This window comes from Fusarium redolens (genome assembly GCF_020744475.1).
Source record: "Fusarium redolens strain MPI-CAGE-AT-0023 chromosome Unknown BKA55scaffold_6, whole genome shotgun sequence".
Classification (NCBI taxonomy): Eukaryota; Fungi; Ascomycota; class Sordariomycetes; order Hypocreales; family Nectriaceae; genus Fusarium; species Fusarium redolens.
The window spans coordinates 856,841-874,981 of NW_025763669.1; the positions used below are offsets into that span (position 1 = coordinate 856,841).

The window sequence follows — 18,141 nt, forward strand, 5'->3', positions numbered from 1 at the left end:
AGTACTTACTTCACTTCTTTAAGCTAATCAGACCTCTTGCGCCTCCTTGGGCAGCGCCTGCATGAGGATTCCAGCCTTGTACCTGAATCATTACTACCCAACATTATGTCAGCTTACAGTTCCTTCTGCGGAGATTGTTCGGGTTCCTGGTGTGCACCTGGATAAGCACAGTCTGCCAAGGCGATGTCGTGTGAACACCCTTCACAATAGATCTCGATCTCCAGGCATAACTCATTCTTTTCAAGGTGTACGACGTCTTCGTCTTCATCAAAATGGGTCGGAGGCGGCTTGTGCTCGCTCAGTTCCCACAATTCAATCGTCGCGATGAAATCATCGAGTAAAGGATATGATTTCATATGAATGACATCACTGTTACCTCTTCACCACTACAAATAAGAGATCCCAAGTAACAAAGATTTTATCTAAATTACAATCTTCACTACAATCTTCACTACAATCTCATCATAACAACTTACACAAACTTTTCTACTACTTCGTCACAAACATTCCACTTCAAAATGGCCAACTACGAGCAGATTGCTAAGGAGGCCGAGATGGACCTCAACACCTACCAGGCCAAGACCGGCAACGCCCGTCCTCAGGACGTTGAGAACACTGGTGTTAACCCCCATGCTGAGAACAAGTTTGAGAGCGCTCAGGTTGAGTTTGGTGATGAGCTGAGCACAAACGCTGGCTACAACAAGCGCATTCCTCCCAGCGAGGGTGGCATCGTCGACGACAAGGGCCGGTAAGCATCATCCTCCCAACATAACAACAACAATCTCTAACTTCTTCAGACAAACCCGTGGCCAGCACTACGAGGGCGAGGGCGGTCCTCTCGACAAGCTCTCCAAGGCCAACGACGAGCGCGGTGGTTACAACGACAACGATGTTGTCGGCGCCAACGTCAAGCAGACCTCCGGCCTCGGAGCCGCTGACGATCTCGCCTCAAAGGGTCAGGAAGCCCAGCGCGCCAATGTAGGCCGCAACCCTCCCGGTCCTGGCGGTTCTCAGTTCAAGGGCGAGGATTACTACCAGCCTGAGAGTGTACCTGACAGCATCTCTGCTGAGGGTAACATTGCTCCCGAGAGCGTGATTGAGGCTAGCCGGGAAGCTGAGCGACCTTGAGCAAAACAAATAATGGAATGGAATGGAATGAATGGTACGGATGGGTTAATAGCGGGCGCTTGTATGATATGTTCGTAATTTGAACCGCCATGATTTACGACCACAATATTTGTTCTGTCGCATCGTGATCTGTATAAGTTGAGGTGAAGCTTCGGTGAATATGGCCCCCACTGTGGCTCCCGCTAGAGCCGCCATCATTTAAAGCATGATCAACGTCATGAGGCCTTGGCCTTGTCTCGTGACCAGCCGCCAAATGTGAAACTTCGACGACTTCTTATCAGCAACATTACAATTACAACACCAATTTCTACTCGCAAGACGTGATGTCGTGTGTGTTCTCAAGGCTGATACAAGAGTGCTGATTTTTGCCGCCATGTCCGGTCTCTCACCGTCTGCCTCTGGATTACTCCCTATGCCAGGCACGCCTTCGTCGTCTTGGGCTGTGTACAAAGCGAGAGCTGCAGCTATGATGGGACATCATGATACGAAGGTGATTGTAGCCTTTTGGCTTTTTGGTACGACTGAACCCCGAATTTCTTCACTTGTAACTAACAGTCGCGTCAGGCCTCATCAATAATGTCCTCTACGTGATCATCCTCTCCGCCGCCCAAGACCTCGTCGGCTCCATCCCCAAAGGCGTCGTCCTCCTCGCTGATGTCGTTCCCTCATTCCTCACCAAGTTGATCGCACCGTACTTCATCCATCGAATACCGTATCGCATGCGAGTCCTCATATTCATAGTGCTGTCCGTGATTGGCATGCTCATGGTTGCTCTGACACCGCGCACGCAGTCCGTCGCGATCAAGCTCGTCGGTGTAGTCCTGGCGAGTATAAGCGCCGGTGGCGGTGAGTTGAGCTTCCTTGGCCTGACGCACTTCTACGGACCGATGAGCCTTGCGGGCTGGGGATCTGGAACGGGCGCTGCGGGTTTGGTCGGTGCAGGTCTCTACGTGATGTTTACGGACTGGTGGGGACTGAGCGTGCGTAGCAGTTTGCTAATCTCGGCGTGTTTCCCTGCGATTATGTTTATCAGCTTCTTCGTGATATTGCCGCTTGGACCTCTTAGGGAGGGTACGACTCGGAAAGACTACAATGCGATCCCGGATCTCGAGGATGAGGACGTGAACCACATGGATCAGGGAACTGCTTCGTCCGCGCTCTTGGCTCCTGGGCCGTCTGTCGCGTCGACTGCATACTCTGCGCATAACAGACAAGACACACTCACGATGCGAGACAGGTTGAACAAAGTGAAGGTGTTGTTTGTCCCATACATGCTCCCGCTGCTACTGGTGTACGTAGCCGAGTACACGATCAACCAAGGAGTAGCTCCCACGTTGCTGTTCCCTCTGGACGAGTCGCCATTCGATGAGTTTCGAGATTTCTACCCCATGTACGGATTTCTCTATCAACTCGGCGTCTTTATATCCCGATCGTCCACGCCGTTTCTACGTATCCACCATTTATATCTCCCCTCGATGCTGCAAGTCGCAAACCTTGTACTTCTCACATTCCACGCCGTATACTTCTTCCTCCCATCCGTCTACATCGTCTTCATCATAATATTCTGGGAAGGCTTGCTAGGTGGAGGTGTCTACGTCAACTGCTTCGCCGAGATCATGGAGAACGTGCCACCTGAGGATAGAGAGTTTAGTCTTGGGGCAACGACTGTCAGTGATAGTGGTGGAATCTCTATCGCCGGACTTATTAGTATCGTGATGGAGACGAAGCTTTGTAATTATCAAGTGGCGCATGGAAGGGATTGGTGTCGTCGTATTTCTGCACAAGGACATTGATTATTGGATTCGTCAGGCATTTTTGAGCGTTGGGTAGAGCGAGTCGTAGACATCGGTCGGTATTTGGTATAGAGGTTCTGTTACATTCATTACGTGTCTCGCGACGTCTATCGCCTCGTTGACGTGAGCTCGACGCGTAACCTGGAGAAACATGCGTAATAAGCGAATACAATTTTTCATCCATGTCATGGTCACTGATCTCATTGTCGATAAGCGATATCCCACCTGACCCCGAGCGAGGACAGTTCAAAGACTCTGTTCTCGAACGATTCAGGGGCTTGAAGATAAGTTTTATACTAAAATGCTCCCCAGTAATACTGTCACTGTCAGCTTACAGCTTACAGAAAGTGGACAAGCAACAGGGAACCATGACCAATAAATCGGAAACAGTCCCGGGACATCCCTTGTAAGGCGACATAAAATTGCGAGAGATGGGCAAATTAAAAATATGGATCTTTGGTAGCGACGGGGCGGGGCATTTCTCTTGTTTAGCGGTCACGGGCGGGTTGAGAGATAGACTTTTTGAAGAAGGTTATATTCTAAAAGTTACGTTTCGTAAAAAGGTTATAAATTCGGCAATGAAATGCGTATGCATGAGTTACATGAGATCTGATTGGAATCATCCATTGGACGGCTGGGAGTTTCCATTTTTAGATCGTGCCCCGGCAGATGTGATGTGATGGGCTGACGGGAAGACCGGCGCAAGTGACACCGGAAAATAGGACATTATCAATATCACGCGATGTCTGCTACGTTGCTGGTTGCTCTTTAGACGAAGTTGAGATACAAAGATACGACGTCGCCAAGAGGAGGATAAGCACAACAACGGATAACGGCCTAGCGCTGACCGGCTTGGCAGGTTTCATCCTTGTGAATCGCAATGAGGGCGTTGATCAAAATAATACAGTACAGTACAGTACAGTACATGCTACGTGGTAGTAGCTGAAGTGTTGTCAAGAGTTGAGTCAAAAAGACACTCAGAAGAGGGAGGATGAGACGAAACTTGGTCTTTCAAATGCTGTTAATTCCCGTCGGGAATCGTTAATTGGGCTGAGGAGGAATCCGGCGGAGGAGGGCCGAGTTGGTGGAGTCTGGAGACAAAATGCAATGTTATCAGTGACAGGTCGTTTGTCTAGGTTCAGGTTCGTTCTGCCAGCCGTGCGTTTGTATCAACCATCAAGTCGATATCCATACAATACCTCGTTTATCTAGAAAACTCAACAAGTATAGAACGTATTCACGATGTTTCAAGACATGCATATTCAAGGGACTGTCTTGTCTCTGATATAATCCTCTGTCTCAGCCCTTCAGCAGGGAGATCAAGCCTAAATACCTACCAACACCACCAAACGTCGATAATCTTTGCAAGGGAGTATAACCTCATTCCTCTCAACGGTAAGGGTTCTCCGCTGAACAAACCATAACCTCAGGCATTGTCATCTTCAAGGAATTCAATGCGAGGGGCGATTTATTTTATTTCTTCTATGTATGCAAAATTACAAGCCAAGCCAAATTTCCGCCTAGCGAGACGTTGCAGATAAGCTATTGTTTGATTGGTTAGATCACAACATGGATAACCATGCAAGCGGCTTTCCGAAGGGGGAATGCCATTCAATGAGTTGATCGAGATGCATTCTGCAGGGGGGGAAGAATATGGGAGTTGAGATCAATGTTTGTTGGTTCTTTCGCTATGTTGTGACCTTTTTGACAGTGGTGGGAAGTGTTGGAGGATCAGCAGTGAGATGCAAGCCTTATAAACTCAATTCTCCAACAAAGATCAATTGGCTTGTTACATTGGATTGGATAACGTGATGACGCACTCGAGCAGAGAATAAAGGGGGACCCTTTAACAGATCTAAGCCTACCTCACTAACTTAGGAACAGAGCCTATTGGTTGATTATCACGTTAAAGGGGCTGGCATGAATTGAGGAAGATGACTTTTCCAACCTTGACAGTAACAGACAAGAAAAAAAAGGAGACAATTTTCGAGTCCAAGCCCCCTGATTCACTTGGCATTGGATTGGCTCCCGCAAAAAGTGAGTTGAGGTGTCCCGCCACTTGGACTTGGATCCGTCCAAGCCTCAGCCCCTCCCAAAAACACGTTTAAAGCTGCCATGATCCATCCATTAGCGCAAACACACGCTAATTGTCCCCCTGTAACCTGCAACCTACGCCCGGGCCTTCATCTTCCCGCCTCCATAACTCGCTTCCCTCAACCTCTCCAGCTCCTCCTCCTCATCCTCCTTCTCATCCCCCTCCCCCCCTGTCCGCTTTTTATTTAATTTAATCCCACCTAAAACCATTCTCTCTCACTGTCTTCGCCGCCTCCCCCCTGCTCATTTTCTGGCCTTATCAGAAACCTGGTTCCTCTTTTTTACTCAGCTCCTCTTCCCCTTCTCTCCTCGCCTTCTTCTTTCTTCACCGTTCGTCTTTCTTTCTTCTTCAACCTCCCGTAATTCTTTTTTTACGTCGCGTGCGCTGAGGGTTGATTCTGGTTCTGGGTTCTGCTTTCTTGTGTCCTTGTCGGCACCTTTCACTCACTCATTCTATCTGAACCTTGCCTACCTTACGTCTTTTTGACTTTGTTTCGAACCCGTTGAGATCCACGTGTCGAAGAAGAAAAAAGCGTTGAAACTTGCCCACAATGTTCGGACAAGTGCGCACAAACCGGTCGACGGTCCTTATGGCCGGCACCGTTATCTTCCTGGTCGCTTTTGTTAGCCTGGCCTACAACCATCTCGACAAGTGGGAGCCTCCCGCTGACGTGTGAGTTTGACTTGCGTAATCTAATCTCCGCGAACACCGAAAAACTGACGAATTCGCTATAGCGCTACCGACACCGAGACATCCATCATTGGTGATACCCACGATGAGCCTCACCACGACGAGCCCAAGAAGACTGAGCCCGAGCAACCCGAGCAGCACGGCGCTATGTCGAAACCCGACCACCCTTCCAACGCCTCTACCGAGCTTGGCGACTACTACTTCAACTACATCATGAAGGCCCGCATCAGCCCTGCCGATAAGAAGTACGCTCCCTACGGCGCTTTCCCCATGGAGCTCCCCGCCGAGCCCAAGTGGACTGAGATGATTGGCGAGGACCTCTGCATTATCGACCTTGACAACCGACCTTTCGACGAGCCCGGTCAGATCTTCTCCCCCGGTCTGATGAGCTGGGACCGCGCTGACGAGACCCACGGTCTGTCCCTCGGTGTTCTGAACCACTGGCTCTATGGTGCGTACAATCCTACCCGAGTCACCCTTCTGTGTCACTAACCTCTCAATAGCCAAGAACCACGGTTATAAGTACTACTACGTTGACATCACCGATCCCTTTGAGGATCGCCGCAACTCCTGGAAGAAGCCCCCGATTCTGTCCAAGATCCTCAAGAAGCACAAGGCCTGCATTTTCCTTGACTCAGATGCCGTCTTCCACCACCTAGATCTGCCCTTTGAGTGGCTCATGAACTACTGGCAGCTCCACCCCGATACCAACTCTCTCGCCCTTGCCTACGATCCTCACCACAAGAACAACATGGACAAGTTCGACAAGGTCTACCTCAACACTGGTTTCATCGTTCTCCAGAACAACGAGAAGACTTTCGAGATCCTCAAGGAGTGGGAGGACTGCCCCAACGAGGGTGGCAAGCACCCCGACTGTGTCGAGTTCCGAAAGAACCGCCCGGGAAAGCCCACCGACCAGGGTGGCTTCGGTACCTACATCCGCTACGATTACCCCAAGGACATCAAGGATCTTCCCTGCACTGAAGCCAACGGTTTCCCCGAGAGCCGATCTGGCTGCGACGGAAAGTTCATCAAGCATCTCTGGACTGGCAAGAAGGACCACATCAAGGTGGTCATCGGCCAGCAGGTCCCCGGTGCGCTGCTGGAAATGTTCCACCGGCAATTCATGGACGAGAAGCCAAAGTTCTTCATCTCCGAGCGAGACTTGATGGCCCAAAAGGATTAAATAAGTAATGAAAATGCTTTAATGAGACCGAGTACTACAAAAGGCGGACATGATAAGGACGGCTTTTGAAATCTTTTTTTTTTTAATAATTGTATTGCAAACTTATACCATCCAGGAGAGGTATAGGTAATACCTCTTCTCCTCCCTCTCAAATGAGGTTACTTGAAATGGTGTTTTTGGGAGTGTTGAGGGTTTTTAAACAAATGGCCTGAAATCGGAAACCTTTTTGGATGTTTTTCAATGTGCATGAGAGAAAGAAAGCTATGCATGAACTCGCTATGAGTAATAGGGATAACATGAGTTTTGACGTTGATCATAAAGTTCAAATTACGTGATGTAGATGCTACCCTGTATGTAACCGAAGGAGAGTCTTGACGCGGATGTAATTGAGTTTGGGAACAGGGAAAACAATTAAAGTTTGTTATAAACAATTTCAAGACATTTTGAAAGCTCTTCTGCGTTGTTGGAATGTGATTCTTTGGGATTTAGGGTAGGTCTCAATGTCGAAGACGTATCTGTCGTGGCCGAACTTATAGAGAGGTGCTTAGTTATGAGCTTTCAATCCTGTGATAATGAGCCAGAATTCTGCTTAAAGAGGTATATTTGAGTAAGCGGTAAAGCTGAAGGTTAAACCTATGATGAGATAAGCTATTTGTGTTGCAACTGGATTGGTATACTGGTCTGGTACTCCGTATCTTGTTTGTTAATTTAAGCTAGAGTCTTTGCATGCTTCTAGTGATACACATTCAACTTCACGAATACCTTAATACTAAGATAGGCTCGGCCCTTAATAGCATTTCTGGCCTCTGCCCCTCATGAATTTATCATGTTATAGCTACCAAAACCAAGTGTTGGATGCAAGTGTATGGGGATGTCCTTTTGTTCACTTACGTGACATTCTTTTTAACTATCTTATCCTTGCGACTGTGAGATAGTGCTTTGTAACTTCAACGATCACCAACTGCCGAGCAATTCTATATCGAGTCAAGGCCAGATGCAGGGGCATTCAAGCTTGAGCTGGGCTATTCTCCGTCGGGGTTTCGCTGGCCAGCTCATACTTGGTGGTGATGCTATTGGAGTTTGAGACCTTTGCTTCAATCCGAATGCGACTTTCGCAGCCAACACCAACTTCTACATGATCGTACATGGGTGATTTCTAAACTCTCTAGAGTAAAAGATGATGAAATGTCGTATACGCCCTTTAGAGATACTATTAACCGACGGGAATAGTGTTTCACTGCTCCAGTCAACCGCCAAATGCGATGATGCCATCTTCCCACGACGGATAACCGAGGCAAACAACATCAAATACTGGCCCAAAGGCTTTATAATCGGGATAATGAACACAATTAATAGGTAAAGCTTACTGACGCGACTATGATCATTAATCCCAAAGCCGAGCTATTCGCAGTGACAGGGTGCGCGCGACCAACGGGCGTTGAGAAGCCGATCAGTAATCATACAAATAGAACGGGGAAATCACATAAAACTCCAACGCGGCACCATTTCCGCAATTTATAATGCATTCAGATTTACAAATCCGTCGGGGTTTTGAATGGAGGATAAAGGAAAGCTTCGAGAATGGAATTGAGGCATTGAATCAAGTTATACTGTACAACCTTCGTTATGGAGAATATTGAGAAGATTGACGATACTGCTATTATGGGTGATGCGTCGCTTGGTAACGACTCTGCGACGGAGAACGAGATTGAGGCTGCGAGACCGAAAGAACAAGTTGAAACTGATGAGTTGGACTGGGATAATAGTCCTCATAATCCTTTCAATTGGCCAGCATGGAAGAAAGCTCTTCAAGTCGTGATGCTATCCTCAGCAGGCCTTCTGGCGTAAGCACATCACACCCGCCAATACAATTGTATCTAATCTAACATCTCAGATCAATCGGAACATCAATAATGAGCCCCGCTCGCAAAGAACTCATGATCGAATTCAACGTCAGCAGCACAGTCGCCCTCTTGCCTCTAACACTCTACGTCCTCGCCCTCGGCTTCGGGCCTGTAATCGGCGGACCACTATCAGAAACCATAGGCCGCTATCCTATATACGCAGCGAGTGTTCCTCTCGGCGCACTGTTTACTATGGGTGCGGGATTCGTGCACAATATTGGAGGTTTGGGCTTTCTGAGATTCATGGCGGGTTTGTGCTGGGCGCCTGTGTTGGCTGTTGCGCCGGGGACGTTGTCGGAGACGTTTACGCCGAAGAATAGAGGGCCTGTATCAGCAATTTTTATCCTCATGCCGTTTTTGGGTCCTGGATTAGGGTGAGTTTCTGCGACGGTAGTGATAGGAGCATAACTGACTTCTTTCTTAGACCGGTTATAGGCTCTTTTGTGGTGAATCGGAAAGGATGGAGATGGACGCAGTGGACTTTAGTCTTCTTTTCGATACTGGCTATGATCATCACCGCGTTCTCGCACGAGACATTTCATCCGGTCATAAAACGAAGACTCATGAAGAAGAAGGGAATGACAGTTGATCCTCTGCCGCCGATGGCTGCTCGACTCAAGATGTTTGCCCTCGTGGCGGTTGTTCGACCTATCCGGATGCTTCTTCTCGAACCAATCACTGGATTCATCTGTCTATACGTTGCAGCCGAATTTGGAACACTCTTCAGTTTCTTCGCCGCCGTGCCGTATACCTTTGGAAGAGTCTACCAGTTCTCCATCGAAGAGTCAGGTTTGGTATTCCTCTCCATTGTCATCGGCTGCTTTCTCGGACTCATCACCGTTATTCTCTGCGACGTCTTCTTGTACCGAAAACAAGCACCGAAATACCCCCCTCACCAAATCCCACCAGAGCATCGCCTTTACCCTTCCATGATTGGAAGTATCGGATTGCCAATCGGTTTGTTCTGGTTTGCTTGGACAGCACGACCTGGTGTTTCCTGGGCAAGCCCCGCCGCATCGATAATCATCTTTGCTTGGGGAAATCTCTGTGTGTTTGTTAGTACGATGCAGTATATTACTGATACGTACCATGGGAATGTTGTTGCAAGCGCTGCTAGTGCGAACGGTCTTGCGCGGTATGGGTTTGCGGGAGTGTTTCCGTTGTTTACTATTCAGAGTAAGTCCATTCAGTTTTGTAAAGGGTAACACCGGCTAACAACTGGACAGTGTATGAGAAGTTGGGTATCGATTGGGCAAGTAGCCTTCTTGCCTTTATTGCGCTGGTCTTGCTGCCAGTTCCGTGGGTGTTGTTTAAATATGGCCCTATCATTAGGGTGAAGAGCTCTTATGAGACTGTGAAGTTCAATTAAGGCAAAAGCGTTCCAATATGTTCTATAGAATTATAATACTCTGATTTAAGTTTCCGACAACACGAAACCGCATGACCTTAGTTCTTGGGAAGCTGGATCAACTTGTAGTCCTTATCAAGGTAATACCACAAATCATACTTCGCCGGTCTTTCCGCAGCAGGAAGAACGTTAGACTTGACAGGAAGACCGAACTTCTTGGTAGCATCCTTGCTCTTGACATAGCTCTTGTAGCTCTTAGTGCTGGTCTGGTTGTAGTTGATCTCGTTGGAGTCAACCTTTCCACGCACGAGATCTTGCCAGTCACCGTGGCTGCTCTTGATGGTCTTGGCCATGAACTTGGCGTTTTGGTAGTCGCCGCCAATGATCTCGAGGACATTGTCGCCACGGGGGACTTTGTAGTACTGATTGTGTTAGTGGGATGTGGGGGAGAGAATGGAGGACTTACGGTGAACCAGTTGTAGAATGACTTAGCTAGACCGGGGCGGTACTTTTCGAGGTCCTCAAAAGCTAAGGATGTTAGCTTGGGTTGACCAGCGAGAAGATGGCACTTACAGTCAACCAGAGCAGCGAGAGGATCCTTGGTGTCAATGGCAATGACCTTCCAGTCAGTCTCGCCACCCTTTATGCATCAATTAGTAATCGTTTTGTGTCAGCCATGTACCGGACTTACATCGTTCAAAGCAAGGCCACCAAGGACCTTGACAGACTTGACCTGTCCAATGTGGGCAGGGCTTCCTATACGTCAGCTCTGTCATGCCAATTATAGATGAGCACCTACGCCTCAGTGATATCGAATAGATCAATGGGATCGTTGTCACCGGGGTAGCCAGTGAAATCGTGGTTAAAGTTGGGACTCTCCCAAGTCTGGGGGATTGACCCGTAATGGAATGGGTAAGATTTGTGAGGCCAGACGCTCTCAACGAAACGAGGCGCTTTCTTCTTGTCGTCATGGAAGATAGGGTCTGAGGTCAATTAGCATTGGGTCATTGGACTACATGGCCTGGGTTGAAACGTACTGAGAGGCTCATCGCGGCGAGTCTCGATCTTGCCATCTGTCCATCGGGGAATCTCAACGACGTAGCTCACAATGCGATTGTTGCCCTTCTCAGGGTACAGGGGAATATCGTGCCAGAAGGAAATAGGCTGACCATCTTTCTCCAGCCAAACACGCCAGTCCTGCATCATTTAGTAACACACTCACATCGAGCATTGACGATGACTTACAAGAGTGTTGCGAGCCCCAACTTCACGAAGCGTCAAAGAATCATAGTCAAACCCCTTCGCCCTCGGCGCAAGAGAAGAACCAAGAACCAGACAAGGCAATAAAGTCAAATGAACAAGTAAAGAAGTAGCAACCATTGTGAAAGATGTTTTAAAACGCCACGCTCTCAAATTGAGCCCGGAGAAAAAAGTTAAAGTTACATCTGGTTCCTTTTAAGCTTGATTGAAATAAAGCCAAGACGGATATAACTCGCGTGAGTATTTGCCCTCGGTGACCAGAAATGGAAGATTGTTATCGGCGCCGAGGAAACGGATCCGGGTTTGTAGATCCAACGAAGATGCGGCCTCGATGCACGTGGAGTTGGACAGTAGATCTTGGAGGGGTTTTTGGTGTAAGTTCGTTGGTGGTTTGGGGGATACACGTGGGGATGGTGATGATGGGTAATTTCATTGCGCATGAGCTACTGCAGGCCAAGTTGAATTGAACACCAATAATTCCATCTGAAGATATCATTTTGACTTGGCTATTTCTCTCATAGAACAGTGGTAAATGGCTCTCCAATGACTTGTATCCCACGTGCTTCGGCCAGTCAAGTTGCGGGGTAAAAGCCAACATCGTTGTTATTGACATTGATATGTGTTTAAGAGGAACAAAGTGAATATAATATGGCACCACAGAATATGTATATACTTTCAAGCTCAGTGTTGAAGGCCCTCTTGCTTACGGTCTGTGTGACGTGGCAGGTTCCCTACTAGTTTTCCAATAGTGTCTCTTTAACATGCTGACATGCAGCAGAAACAGAAATGTCAGGTTCGTTATCATCAGGCAAGGCGCCCCCAGGGAGCAAGAATACAAAGGACCTCCATCTCAAGTAGCAAAAAGATTTAACTAGATTTATTATAGAGTTGGTAGGCCTTTGGATTAGTTATTTTTGGCAGGCACCCTTGTTAAGGTCAGAAGTTTTCTTGCCTCTCCTATGGCACACGGCAGACTTCAGTTCTCAGCTGAATCGACTCCAAATAAAACATTAAGAACACTTCAGGCAGTATACTAGCTGATCAGACACCGTCAGGCTTTTTGTCTCATCGTGTTTGAGAACCATTCGCTGAGCGATCCTGGTCTGAGAAACTGAGGCATGCACTGGAACTGGCATGTTCAGCCAGCCACATTTGTACGCTCTGATATGATCTACAATGAGACTATTGGTTTCCGACTTTGGGTAAGAAGTCTTAAAGGTATAAATATGTTGAGAGATTCACAAAAAGGTCAATAAGTAGAGAAGATAGTAAACAAAACTACCTTTTATCCTCTCTGTTTAGATTGCACTGGTATAATCCTCCTACGGTGCACCTATTAGTCACTGCTTTGCGTCTACAATGGATCTCAAAATACTCATTTCTCTTGCATCTGCAGTTGCAGTTGCAGCTACAGCTATCAGTAAGCTACTTACATGTCAGCAATAACACTAAGCTGTCGACTAACGGGGACAAGACAAACCTCTTGCCAACAGCCTGGTACAGGAGCAGGACAAAATTGGGATCGCCAGTTGTTATTGGTCGGGCACAGCTCCTTACTGCTCAGGGGAGTGCGAGCCTGGGTGGACTGAGAGGGGACGCAGTCAATGTGGTGATGGCAGCTGCTGTTGGACTGGGAGCAAGGCTCTCTGCTGCGAAGACAAGAGTGCCAACCAGGACCTCTAGATTGATTAGCTACTATCGGGAAGGAAATCCAAATAAGTAGCTGGCATGACGACTCTCTGAGAATACATTGAATTGCCTTGCTGTTTTATATTACCATGTATGATAAGTGCAATAAACGTTATAGTTCAGACGAAGAAGCGACTGCACCTGAAGGGACTCTATGGCTGGCGGACTTCTGCACATTTCGAACTGGACGTGGTCCGCAGTTGAGCTTTCAAGTATAAGCTCAATTGTGACGAAGGAATTCGAAGATGACGGCGGAGTGACCGAGTGGTTAAGGTGAAGCACTCGAAATGACGATATGCTTTGGTTTCGGCCGCGCAGGTTCGAATCCTGTCTCCGTCGCATGTTTTTTTGCGTTTTCTTTTTCTTTTGCTTTTCTTTAATTTTTAGCCAACCAGTAATGATGGTGGCGCTAGAAAAATCACCGAACGAGTTATACGATTTTGGTGTTAGTGAGCTTGTTGTGGATTCCCCTCTGACCTGACCTTGGGATTTAATAGACAGTACGACTTTCGCAGTACTCTTGCAACGAGTTCATGACGTTTTTATTCATCTATAGTCACAGGACATTTTCACCTTGCTACTGACATGTTGCGCTTGAGACTTTATATGCACCTACGTATCAACACACCAGAATTAAGGTTGTGGGGTTCGCCTATACCCGTCCCCTCAAAACGTCAATGCACCATTTCAATGAAGAACTTGTTGGTTCATAACGCCCGAAGCCGCGTTTAAAATGTATTCAAGTATGCAAAGACCTATAGTGATCTGTAACCAATTGGTAATGTTTGATACATAGTTTCGCATAACGTAACGATGATCCCACCATAGAATTAATACCACCAGACTTGAACTTCAGCTTTTAAAAAAAAGGAAATAGACGCCTCTGAACTCTTAAGCAAATGCGATAAGGTTATCGTCAATAAAGCGAGGGCCTTCTTCGATCTTTGTCGTGTTCTTCTTATTCACGAGGACTTTGGACGTCGCATCTTGGCCAAGCTTCTCGCCAATATGCGCCTGGCACTTAGTTGGTTCCGCGGCAGCTTGGGTCTTCATGCACTCGCGGGACTTGATATCGTACACCCAATCCCTCACAAGCCTCCTTGCAGTAAAATCAGAGTGATCTCGCCTGATGCCGAGTAGAACCCGGAGAAACCAGGCCACGTGAGGTTCTGCCCGCTGACCAACGATAATCTCGATATCGCGTTGGGTGATCCTGGCGACGACTTCATTCGTATAGTCCCCATTCAGGAGATCATCGATATCGAACATCTTCAAGCCCTTAGGCTGATCAGCAGCGGCCTTGGCTGCAGGAATTTGATCCCGGGGAGTAGGGCCACCAGACTTGACGGCAGAGCCCTGGGTGCGGTCGTTAGCGCCAGTACACTGCTTTCCAGACGATAGACTAGCTCTGAGGTGGAACATCTCATCAGCTGCCCACTTTTGAAGACGTGGGAGGGTCATTGGATCTGATGGGCTCCCGAGACGAGCTCTCATCAAAAAATGCTGGAACTGAGGTGCCTTGCACCATCTCTCAAAGTCATCGCGTTTAGCAGCCGCGATAGCAATGAGGGCCTCTTCAGTAACGACCTTGCGGTTGGCCAGGTACTTCATATCTTGCTTTGATAAAGACATGGTTGTTTGTTTGCGTGGAGATGATATCTTAGAGTGATGATGGTTGGGTGATGAAGATGGGATGGTCGTATATAAAAAGAATAAGTCTGGGAAGTTGAATTTGGAGAATAATTAGAAGGAAGGGGAAAAAATGGTAAAGAAGGGGATATTAGGGATTTATATAGGTATCATAAAAGTTCAGAGCAGAGAAAGGTATATATCATGGGATGTAGACAGACTCAAGACACTGCCATGGGATAACTCAGAATGTTGCAGTATAATATGTTCATCCAATAAAAGAGTGCTCGAATAAGATTATGAAGTTTTAATGGTTAAGGTTCTGAACGAGTAATCTGAGAGATGTAGTCAAAGTTGAAAAGTTTGAGATTCCATCAGCGCGTTCAGCAGTTACTTGTCAGCTCGCATGAAGGGTTACCGACAGCTCGAAATAAACCCCATCAACTGAAACCTTACGTACCGTTCCTCTTCTTAAACTTCTTTGAGCCTGGCATCTGATAAGTGGAAAAGTTGGAGAATACTTCTGATAGGACGCGAAGAGTTCATGTTATAGTGACCCAGGACTTGATCCCGCGCAAGGACATTGAGAGGACAAGCGTAGGTCGCTGTGGACGGATGGAGCTGTCAATCACCACTCCTCATTCCAACCTTCAAGGCCGATGAGACCCACAAAGGTATCATCCGACAAGACTGTCAAACAGACCTTTGACGTTCAAATACAAGAAGCTGTGGGGTAGTGGGATAGCTGTGACGGTTCCTGGCATCGATGGACGCGGCATTTTCACCCATGTTATCTACACAACCTCGTGGTCTTCAACGGCTACAAAATTTGGGCTCTTTTGTGCGTATAGGAATTAAGGGGTCTTAATTTTAGACTCGATCAAGTGCTCTACTGTTCAATCGCATGATATAAACAGGCTTCTCATAGAACAATTCTTGCCCTCTGTATGGAGCGTAAATAACACTTATGAGGGACGATATGAGACACATCAAGGCACTAAACAGCTATATAGACGTTTCTACAAAGGTTTAGGTAACCAGATGAATATAGGCTGAGACCCTCACACATTGAAGTATGAAGTAACTCTGCCCACCATGATAAGAAACTTTAGACTCTGCAAGTTTGTGAAGCCAACAGCCCAAATATAAAAGGGAACGGGAACAAGCGACGAAGGCAAAAGCGCAAATCCAGCACAAAACGAAAGCTTTCTTCTAGGCAGAAAGGAATCAACTTAATTTAAACTCCAAAAGTCATTGCCTTATCTGGGTTGACAAATTATGAGTCTTCACACCCAGATAAAGTTTTGCCCCTGACTTTGGTTAGAGTCTCAGTCCCACCCACATGCAAACACTTAAGGGATATAGAATGATTGGCTGAGTAACTGTAAGTACATTTTGATAAGATTGGAAAGTGTCAGGATATATATCTATTGATTGGCGTTCCGCTTGTAGCTTTTTTGACGCTCAAAGCCAAATAGTGCACCCCGATGGCTCACGGCGAAACTGCAGAACAACAATCCCTGGAGAGTTGATAAGGTTATGATGATGCAAAGGCAAGTATTTATCGTGCAGGTGCTTGGTAACCTGTCACGGCATGATGTTTCCTAGATTGTAGATTGCCGAAGACGAACCTCGGGAATCTTCTGGAAGGTCAGCTGGGAGATATAAGGCTCAACTCATCCCGAAACTGACTGAAGGGTCAAGGTTTTTGTTACCCAGTTACGCAAATTAATGTGAGTTTCTGCCAGTCTTGGTATTCACTCGATTATGAGGGACCATGGAATGATACTTTCGGCCCTGGGCTGAACTATCACGACAGCATACATCTGAAACCCTCTCTCAAAGCTCACTCAAAGGGAGCCTTTAGAAGTCCAAGTTAATTAATAACGAAAAGCTTCGGTTAAATACCGTCTAGAGATGTGAGGGTTTCGTGTAAGCTGGTGAACAGGGATCCAAATCGTCAATCTCGCAACATAGAGCTGATCACAGCCAACCACGTTACTGAGAGCTACCGCTGGACAACTTTCCTGAAACATATAATATTTCGTCAGTGCAGAAATAAACCTTCCTTGAAATTGATTTGACGGAAAGCAGAGGGAGGCAAAGTGACTCTAAGCTCCCCGATACATTTTCAAGCATCTTGCCAGCTGCGCACATTAACCACAGGAGATATACGAAACCTTGGAAAGCATAATAACTTGCAAGATTTAACGAAGAAAACCTAAGACCTCCCCCTCTTTCACCTAGTTCCTTATGATCTAAGTTCTTTCAGACTTATTCCTCCAAACACGATTTAATTCCTTTCAATCAAGATCTCACATTAAACAGCACCAGAATCCCTAGACAGTATAGTATGGGTCCCCCAATCTCGCCAGACATCAAATCTAATTCTCGACTTACAGAGTCTTATTGCAAGAACCACGAACATGAATCTCTTGGACGAGAGCGAATTACGCCGTCTTGCCTACCTCGACCCAAGCGAGCAGTGCCTCAACAAGCTGGATAACTTGACAGTCGACGAGTTCAGCTACTGCTTACATTACGACTTGATATTTCACAGGTTCATGGGCTATGTCGTGGGGGTCCCAGGTGGTACTCCAGAAATGGTCGCGTATTGGCTCATGAAGAGATGGTCAACAGAGGCACGTGAGTGGGAAGATAATGTAAGTTGGTCCATGGCTTTGAGAGGAAGAAACGATAATTCTGACAGTGTGTAATAGCCACAGAGCTTTGCGTAGATATATCTTCACGAGGATATCATAATGGTGGGCGTGCACTTCTCCAACAGACTCGTTTCAGAGACTCCATATTAAGCCGCTGCCTCAAACAACATTGGTATATATGCACTAAGAAGAGGAATATATAAACGGACCCCCAAGGGCTCTAATAAGTGAAGCTAAATACACACAGAATACTTTATAGATTATGTGAACACCAGCCTGTGACACATGAAAGGGTTCAGGACGGTGGCGCAGACTACTAAGTAGCTTATAATATGATGGGAGGATAGAATATGCTAAGCCCGAAAGGCGAATCAATCACTCCGAGGCCAACGACAGGTGCTAACTCCCAATGTAGGTCGCTGCTGGAGAACTGGCGGTCTGCTACGGAGATGACCTCACTTCTCTCTGATTATAGATACCAGCAAAAAGACGAACGGATCGAGATTCCGCGGAATATTGATGGGAATTGAGTAATATTGGATTGCATCAAGAATGATGGGGATTGTCTTGCATAGTTAATCCATACTGGATATACTCTTTAGGAGAGCTTTACCATCGGCGATATGAAATCACCTTCTTGAGCAATCTCTTGCCTTGTTTGACATTGACATGCGACGTGATTAGCTTTATCTTTTGGATCAACCTTCACATCTCTACTCTCGATCTTCTGCTCTATGCCACTGGCGCGGAGACGAG

The 18,141-nt window shown here is 47.0% G+C and overlaps 8 protein-coding genes and 1 non-coding gene across 9 annotated transcripts; 7 read left to right on the forward strand and 2 right to left on the reverse strand.

Moving 5' to 3' along the window:
• The first annotated feature begins 37 nt into the window (after window positions 1-37).
• Window positions 38-1,277, forward strand: BKA55DRAFT_563887 (uncharacterized protein). The gene is made up of 3 exons (XM_046192442.1): window positions 38-93; window positions 158-748; window positions 798-1,277. The coding sequence occupies exons 2-3, from the start codon at window positions 519-521 to the stop codon at window positions 1,126-1,128; spliced, it is 561 nt and encodes a 186-aa protein (XP_046050921.1). The 5' UTR covers window positions 38-93; window positions 158-518; the 3' UTR covers window positions 1,129-1,277.
• Window positions 1,278-1,540: 263 nt separating this feature from the next.
• BKA55DRAFT_508194 (batten's disease protein Cln3) lies at window positions 1,541-2,921 on the forward strand (the record flags this gene model as incomplete). Its single annotated transcript, XM_046187405.1, has 2 exons — window positions 1,541-1,643; window positions 1,693-2,921. 2 exons carry the CDS (start codon window positions 1,541-1,543, stop codon window positions 2,919-2,921), a joined length of 1,332 nt encoding a protein of 443 aa, XP_046050922.1.
• A 2,645-nt stretch (window positions 2,922-5,566) lies between these two features.
• Window positions 5,567-6,892, forward strand: BKA55DRAFT_537767 (uncharacterized protein; the record flags this gene model as incomplete). The annotated part of the gene is made up of 3 exons (XM_046189957.1): window positions 5,567-5,688; window positions 5,751-6,157; window positions 6,210-6,892. 3 exons carry the CDS (start codon window positions 5,567-5,569, stop codon window positions 6,890-6,892), a joined length of 1,212 nt encoding a protein of 403 aa, XP_046050923.1.
• A 1,513-nt stretch (window positions 6,893-8,405) lies between these two features.
• On the forward strand, window positions 8,406-10,165 carry BKA55DRAFT_662530 (major facilitator superfamily domain-containing protein; the record flags this gene model as incomplete). The annotated part of the gene is made up of 4 exons (XM_046197636.1): window positions 8,406-8,736; window positions 8,787-9,170; window positions 9,221-9,972; window positions 10,023-10,165. Exons 1-4 carry the CDS (start codon window positions 8,519-8,521, stop codon window positions 10,163-10,165), a joined length of 1,497 nt encoding a protein of 498 aa, XP_046050924.1. The 5' UTR covers window positions 8,406-8,518.
• A 77-nt stretch (window positions 10,166-10,242) lies between these two features.
• Window positions 10,243-11,524, reverse strand: BKA55DRAFT_537769 (inorganic pyrophosphatase; the record flags this gene model as incomplete). The annotated part of the gene is made up of 7 exons (XM_046189958.1): window positions 10,243-10,566; window positions 10,611-10,672; window positions 10,718-10,784; window positions 10,836-10,896; window positions 10,944-11,127; window positions 11,182-11,341; window positions 11,390-11,524. The coding sequence occupies 7 exons, from the start codon at window positions 11,522-11,524 to the stop codon at window positions 10,243-10,245; spliced, it is 993 nt and encodes a 330-aa protein (XP_046050925.1).
• A 1,147-nt stretch (window positions 11,525-12,671) lies between these two features.
• On the forward strand, window positions 12,672-13,260 carry BKA55DRAFT_736733 (uncharacterized protein). The gene is made up of 2 exons (XM_046201344.1): window positions 12,672-12,824; window positions 12,879-13,260. The coding sequence occupies exons 1-2, from the start codon at window positions 12,764-12,766 to the stop codon at window positions 13,085-13,087; spliced, it is 270 nt and encodes an 89-aa protein (XP_046050926.1). The 5' UTR covers window positions 12,672-12,763; the 3' UTR covers window positions 13,088-13,260.
• An 83-nt stretch (window positions 13,261-13,343) lies between these two features.
• On the forward strand, window positions 13,344-13,432 carry BKA55DRAFT_t139. The gene has a single exon. It is a non-coding gene; the product is annotated as a tRNA-Ser (tRNA).
• A 168-nt stretch (window positions 13,433-13,600) lies between these two features.
• Window positions 13,601-14,849, reverse strand: BKA55DRAFT_563897 (uncharacterized protein). Its single transcript, XM_046192443.1, has one exon. It carries the CDS (start codon window positions 14,585-14,587, stop codon window positions 13,985-13,987), a length of 603 nt encoding a protein of 200 aa, XP_046050927.1. The 5' UTR covers window positions 14,588-14,849; the 3' UTR covers window positions 13,601-13,984.
• A 2,299-nt stretch (window positions 14,850-17,148) lies between these two features.
• BKA55DRAFT_688375 (uncharacterized protein) lies at window positions 17,149-17,460 on the forward strand (the record flags this gene model as incomplete). The annotated part of the gene is made up of 2 exons (XM_046199197.1): window positions 17,149-17,385; window positions 17,443-17,460. The coding sequence occupies 2 exons, from the start codon at window positions 17,149-17,151 to the stop codon at window positions 17,458-17,460; spliced, it is 255 nt and encodes an 84-aa protein (XP_046050928.1).
• Window positions 17,461-18,141: the final 681 nt, after the last annotated feature.

Coding starts and splice junctions, on each gene's coding strand:
- BKA55DRAFT_563887 (XM_046192442.1), top strand. CDS start 519: ATGGCCAACTACGAGCAGATTGCTAAGGAGGCCGAGATGGACCTCAAC. Junction 749..797: donor ATCGTCGACGACAAGGGCCG/GTAAGCATCATC, acceptor TAACTTCTTCAG/ACAAACCCGTGGCCAGCACT.
- BKA55DRAFT_563897 (XM_046192443.1), bottom strand. CDS start 14,587: ATGAGAGCTCGTCTCGGGAGCCCATCAGATCCAATGACCCTCCCACGT.
- BKA55DRAFT_736733 (XM_046201344.1), top strand. CDS start 12,764: ATGGATCTCAAAATACTCATTTCTCTTGCATCTGCAGTTGCAGTTGCA. Junction 12,825..12,878: donor AGTTGCAGCTACAGCTATCA/GTAAGCTACTTA, acceptor AACGGGGACAAG/ACAAACCTCTTGCCAACAGC.